General features: G+C 39.4%; 1 protein-coding gene and 1 long non-coding RNA gene across 3 annotated transcripts in view; both read left to right on the top strand.

The window, feature by feature from the left end:
• Positions 1-363, top strand: part of cimap1b (ciliary microtubule associated protein 1B) — a 2,769-nt gene extending 2,406 nt beyond the window's left edge. Inside the window, exons 6-7 of the mRNA XM_020613019.1 lie at positions 1-109; positions 207-363. The exon at positions 1-109 is cut by the window's left edge and continues 2 nt beyond it. Of these exons, the coding sequence (XP_020468675.1) occupies positions 1-109; positions 207-299 (202 nt within the window). The 3' untranslated portion in view covers positions 300-363. The remainder of the gene's footprint in view (positions 110-206) is intronic.
• Positions 364-938: 575 nt separating this feature from the next.
• LOC109966820 (uncharacterized) lies at positions 939-5,583 on the top strand. 2 transcript variants are annotated; one of them, XR_002275833.1, is made up of 7 exons: positions 939-1,036; positions 2,865-2,956; positions 4,401-4,479; positions 4,693-4,872; positions 5,027-5,169; positions 5,274-5,321; positions 5,478-5,583. It is a non-coding gene; the product is annotated as an uncharacterized LOC109966820 (long non-coding RNA). The 2 variants fall into 2 exon arrangements; XR_002275834.1 differs by lacking the exon at positions 5,274-5,321 and having other exon boundaries at positions 5,478-5,576.
• The last annotated feature ends 372 nt before the right edge of the window (positions 5,584-5,955 follow it).

Genomic DNA, 5,955 nt, shown 5'->3' with positions numbered 1-5,955 from the left:
CCCTCGTATTTACAGGCAGAAACCTCCCGAGTACAGCATGACAGCTCGCAACTTTGGTCCTGGTGAAACCACAAAGAAACCAGGACCTGGAGCGCACTATCCTGAGCAGGTAAAACACATCATTATGTCTTAATTAATCACCGAAAGGCCCTAACAATTTAGCATTTTGTTCATGCATTTCACTTTTGACATTTTTCTCTTCCCAGGTGACCATCACAAAAACAAGAGCTCCAAGCTTCTCCTTTGGACTGCGCCACTCAGAATACATCTTGCCTTTCACTGTTAATGTGACTGAATAATGTCACTTATCTGTTTATAAATGGAAACTCACATATAAGTTTCAAATAAAGCACAAAAAGCTAACTCTGCAGGGTTACTGAAATCATATTTTATATCCACATTTACAGGCCTTGCTGTATTGTGACTTGTTACTTTGTCACAGTTATGACCACTATCAGTATTTGAAGTAAATTATGCTGAATAAAAAAAAAATGCACGTCTGGCATTTGTGTTAATGTATCATAATTTTTTAAGAAAGTATTATTGGACCTGTTATTTTTTCAGTTCAGTTATCTCTTGCTCATTTGGAAAAAAATGCATCCCACTTCCTGCGACCATGAGGAAGTCAAGATGCCGTGATGACAAAAAGCAGGTACAAGAAGAGGATTAAGTTGGTTGTTAAAATTTCTGAAGGATAGGAATGTGGGTTAAGTGAAAGGATATAAATGTAGCATTAATGTCTGTGCAGATTCTCAGTCATCCAGGTCATAGTAAACTGAAAAAACTTAGAAAATATCAACTGGACTAGATTTCTAGGTCGAAGACGTTTCACCTCTCATCCAAGAGGCTTCATCAGTTCAGTCAGAACTGATGTTGATTTTTTCTAAGTTTTTTTCAATGTAGCATTAATGAAATGCGTCGAAAGATGGCAGCAATGCAAAAAATGGATGCCGGATACCGTTAACAATCACAAAAGAAGAAGAAGAAAAACCTGAAGAAGACGAGACGAACATGGCGCGGTTTTTCTGTAGCACAGGTGGGTAGTAGTAAAAAAAAAGAAAAAAAAATCATTGTAGACATTGAATTTGCAGCGTTATGTTTGTATGCAGTGCGTAGGTACTTGGTTATTATTCTAAAGTAAATCAGTTCAACAAATGTATATAAACGGCTCTAGCTTTATCCAGCGTTAGCCAGAGTTGAATTAACGCGGAACGTTAGCAAGTCTCTGTTAGCAAGAAACCTTCCAAGCTGAAGGCAGGTCAGCTGATTAGTTCCCTGTGTGTGTAGGCTTATTTAGCCATCCAATTCATGTTTGCTTAGCTTGAGCATGATGACTTTAACAATGAGGCCAATTGTTTGGTATTGCAGCGCTATTAAAACCCAAAGACCAATTTTCATTACGGACACACATCAGCGTCACCCTGTGCTAACAACTATGTTGACATAGCGGTGGTTTGTTTGTGTGCTCGTTGCGAGGCAGTAGGAAACAGACTTCAACACAGCACCTCTGTCTGACGTGCGTGAAGTTGGCCCCCCACCCTACGCAAAATAAGGCCAAAATGTGCTGGTTTGTGCGTCACGCAGATCTCTGACTGCTCTTAGATTGTTTATGAGGTAATGAAGCATCACTTTGTCATTGCTGAGTAATCAGGAAGGACAGCGGCATTTGGCATACCACTTTTCCCTAGTGGTGGCTGCCAAGATCAACCTTGACACGAATTGTAATGGAAATTCTTAATTTTCTTAAACAAGAAAACTAACATGAAACAGTATAATTGCACATAACGTTTCATTCTCTGTCAGGGCTCAAGACATATCAGTAGCATTTTGTGACCAAATTTATTTAAGGTGCAACTGGGCGCGACTAAAATAAACAGCTTATGGACAAATGACTGCTCACACTGTAGAAATAGTGGACAGACGTAACAATCCACACTGGCTCAAGACGCACGTCCTAGATCCCTTGTTACACTTTGTCTGTTCTTTTCTTTGGTACATTTGAAGTGTAATCATCACAGACAGCTGCTTAAATCACCTCTTAGCCCATTTATGTCCTGGAAACTTGACTGAATAAATCCAAAAATACAGAGCCTGCTGATTTCTTGCTGATGAGCACCAGTGAAGATGATTTTTGTTTAGTACACTGCTGTCAGTCAGCCTGGTGAAGACCATGCTGTCCTGCAGATAGGCAGCTGTTCTGACAAGAGGTCAGACTCAGTGTGGATTGAACAGATCAAAGTGTGCATACGTACTGCTCATGTCTACCAAAGTCCCAATTTGACATTAGTAGTGGTTGAACCCCACCATCAAGTCCTTCCTTAAGTATTAGGCTACTAACTTCAGCCCAAAAGTGAGCTGGCACCAGCCAGTTGAGTAAGAGAAAATTAACTGTAATGTGTTAAACAGTTTCATTTATTCTGTAATGGTTTATTGTGCCTTAAACCAAAAGTTCACCAAGCCTGTATTGCTTTATTAAGCATTATTGTATTGCATCTGTTTATGTCTAACATCTTCACAACCTGTAATGATTGACCATTGTTTTCAAGTGAAACACAAAATTAGCAATTTGACAGTACAGCTGGCAAATACACATTAATTCACTGTGGATAAACTTGTTAGGGTAACAAGGTAAACATCACTCTTAGTATACAGTATGTGTGTGTGTGTGTGTGTCTATTTTTTACTGTACAGTATATGGTGTGGTTATGTTTTGTGGATTTGATAAATTTCTAGAAGTTTGTGCACCCTAGAATTTATTTACAACCATCTAAAACTGAAATGTCCTAATTAAGAAGAACAGGAAAGCATAATGCAGAAGTTAATCTGTAAACAACTCTGAATTAACTCTGTATTTGTTTTCATAGATCCTGTTCCTCCACCGGATGAGTGATAACAAGACATCCACGGCTCTGGAATTCTTCCTTGAAGCTGCAAAGAAACATGGCTTTCCATCCAGGTACACGCTTGTTTTGCTTTTTATATAAATATTGGGATAAGTAAAACCTTTAATTTGATTACACAGTTGTGGTGCACTAAATACTACACCAGTGTTGTTGAATTATATCACCTAGTTTGTAGCATATAGTTATATAATTATCTGAAATATCTAATTAGGCTTCCTATTAGTAGTTTTTCCTGCAATGCAGAGTGCCCGTGGGTTTCCAAACATTGTAAGGTCATTTTTGAAAACCAGCTTTTAACTTTATTACAGTCAATTATTATCAATATATTATATCTATAATGTAGAAAAATATTTGTATACTTCGAGGTGTGACGAGATCTAATGCCACAAAGTCTCGCGATATTAAAATGTGACTATATTTCTCATCGCGGTAAAAGCCTTTTTGTGATGTCAATAGTCTAACAAAAACGTACCTGCCTGCTGTGCTTTAACGCACGGGACTGCATTGGTGAGGGGCTGAGGGGTTGTAGGGGAAGTGCTGTAGGCATGTACGATATGGCCACGTTGTGAGGAGTCGACATGAGTGGCATCATTCACGTTTCCAGCCCTGAGTTTCTGTTGTGTTTTGGTTAGCCTTCCTGCTAATGTAGCCTACTCTACCTTAGCGCAAATTCTAACACCAGTGTGTCGGCATTGATGGATAAAAAACGCAGTTTAACATCCAGTACTAAAGAAAATGCATTACGTGTCGTTGTGGTACGTTAACTGTAGCTTGAATTTGACAGTGAATAACAGTGAATGTTCATGCTAACAAGGTCAACTCTTTCTCCCATGAGCGTCCACGTCCCCTATTGTCCCTCTACGTGATTGGTCAACGCAACACCTTTGCCAGATGATATCACCGTCTGGTGTGGTGCGTTTGAGGGTGAATATAGCATAGAAGGTCACCCACAGCTTCAATTAGAATTTAGAAGCTCATGCATAGTTCATGCACAGTGATAAGGTCTGAAGAGACCCCTGAAATCATACTGGAGAGGAGCCAGTCAGTTGGTTGCAAAACCTTTTGGAGTACAGAATCAGAAACAGCTTTATTGGCCAGGTGTGATGGACAAGAGGATTTTGACTCTGGCACAGCGGCTCTCAATATGTTTGTACATATCCTTATGTAAGACAATGGCAAAGGGCATTGCATATTGTTGTATTTTTACTGCATATGATAATTCATACTAAAAAAATTGAACTGGTGTAATTCATTACAAGATGATTAATTGAAACATTTCAAAATGCACCTGCATTGTTTTGTATTTTGTGACTCAGTCAAATAAAACATTTTTCCATTTATACATTTCATCATGGAAGATTTCTTAAAAATAGTATTAAAATATTGTCTTGTTCTTGTGAATCCAACGTATGTATCATCTCACCCCTAATTATACTGAAACACGGTCACTGTAATGTTGATATTATACTGATTGCAGTTTTTTTATGCCCCTTCAAGAGTGAGAGTGGACCAAGGAGCTGAGAATGTGAGCATTTGAGACCGGCATAGAAAGCTTCCCACCGAAAGGATTGTTAAAGTGAGTAATTCTACCTGCCTTCATAACAGGTTTACTTGCTTCAGTGGGATGTCCTCCACTTTGTTTTATTTACTTGGTGTTGAGGTGTAAATAACAGTGTGATATGGACTAAAGGTTTATAGAACAAAGAAATGTAGTCTTTGTTTTCAGGATAGAGAGCCTGTGGCATGATATTTGTAATGAGTGAAACGTCTGTTGTGATGTCTTCCACAGCCTTGAGGAATAGAGACTGCTCGATCCAACAGAGTCCACTCGCCCCTTCTGTGCCCAAGTATGGGTTATTTTGCCTCGAGTCCAAGCTGAGGGAACCAACCCTTCAATCGGAACAGAATGCAACTCCACCCCAAACCAGCTGTGGGAAGACTGTCCTGCCAGTCCTCCTGAGATACTGAGGTAAGCTGACTTAGCACCACCATGTTAGAGCTGCATGACTTTCCATTTCATTTCACCATTGCAGAAACATATTGAGACCCTGTGGCTTGACCGTTCTTTTCAGAATTGTTCACAAAATGCATTTCAGAAGCACTCTCCACACGTTTAATTTCAGGGGGACCAGTTTCCTGATGTTGACATGGATCATGCTGGAGTACAGTTTCTAGAACTGGTCTCTCCTCTGGACAGTGAAGAATTGGAAGCCCTGACATGTGGCCCCTTGCATCTAAATGTTCAACAACTGGAGAACAGAACCAGGTAGTTGTAATGACTTTATTACAGTATACAGTGATTTCACCAGAGCCAGATGATATTGCTAATCCTGTCTTAATAATGGTGTTAAACATTCTGATTATTTGCAGCCCTGTTTTAGTGTACTGCTGAAGTCCACACCACTCTAGTAACCAGAGGTAAATAACATTTTCAAATGACTGCTCAACGATTACCATTACCTTAAGGTTTTCGAATAGTCATAACACTGCAATATGTAAATATCTAGCTCTTAACTGTAACAAAGGACATGAAGCAGAATTGACAAAACCAAGCAATGTACATCTCTATTGCAGATGTTCACCGCCCAGTGGGCAAGTTGACCAAAGGTGAAGCTGTCAAGACAGAGTACTTCACATGGAGAAGTCTTAACTGTGGACGTGTCCAGGTATTCTCAATGCAACACAGCATGGGGATGATGTAAAGGTACTCTGCCTTGACAACTTTGACCATGCCAGTAGCCATTTCCCATCTCACCCTAACATTGGCAGCTGGCTAAGTTGAGTGGCTGCAAAAAAAGAAAAAAAAAATTTGAGGATTTCATTAATAATCAGTAATTTATAAATGAACTTGCCTGTCTTGATGCATGTCCTCAAGAATCCTATCATACAGTTCTGAATGCTCACTGTGTTTGAATCATCGTCATAGTCACTTTAAGTTCATGGCCAGACAATCTGGTTGAGTATTGCCTAAGGGGGAATGGCAAAAGTCTGAATTTAAAGCATATTCACACATTTGTAACAAAGGTATGTTCTGTGTTCCTTAGGAGAAAGT

Source organism: Monopterus albus, unplaced genomic scaffold, assembly GCF_001952655.1.
Source record: "Monopterus albus unplaced genomic scaffold, M_albus_1.0 scaffold5.1, whole genome shotgun sequence".
Lineage (NCBI taxonomy): Eukaryota > Metazoa > Chordata > Actinopteri > Synbranchiformes > Synbranchidae > Monopterus > Monopterus albus.
The sequence above is the reverse complement of the archived record's forward strand: the minus strand, read 5'-3'. Positions and strand labels throughout refer to the sequence as shown.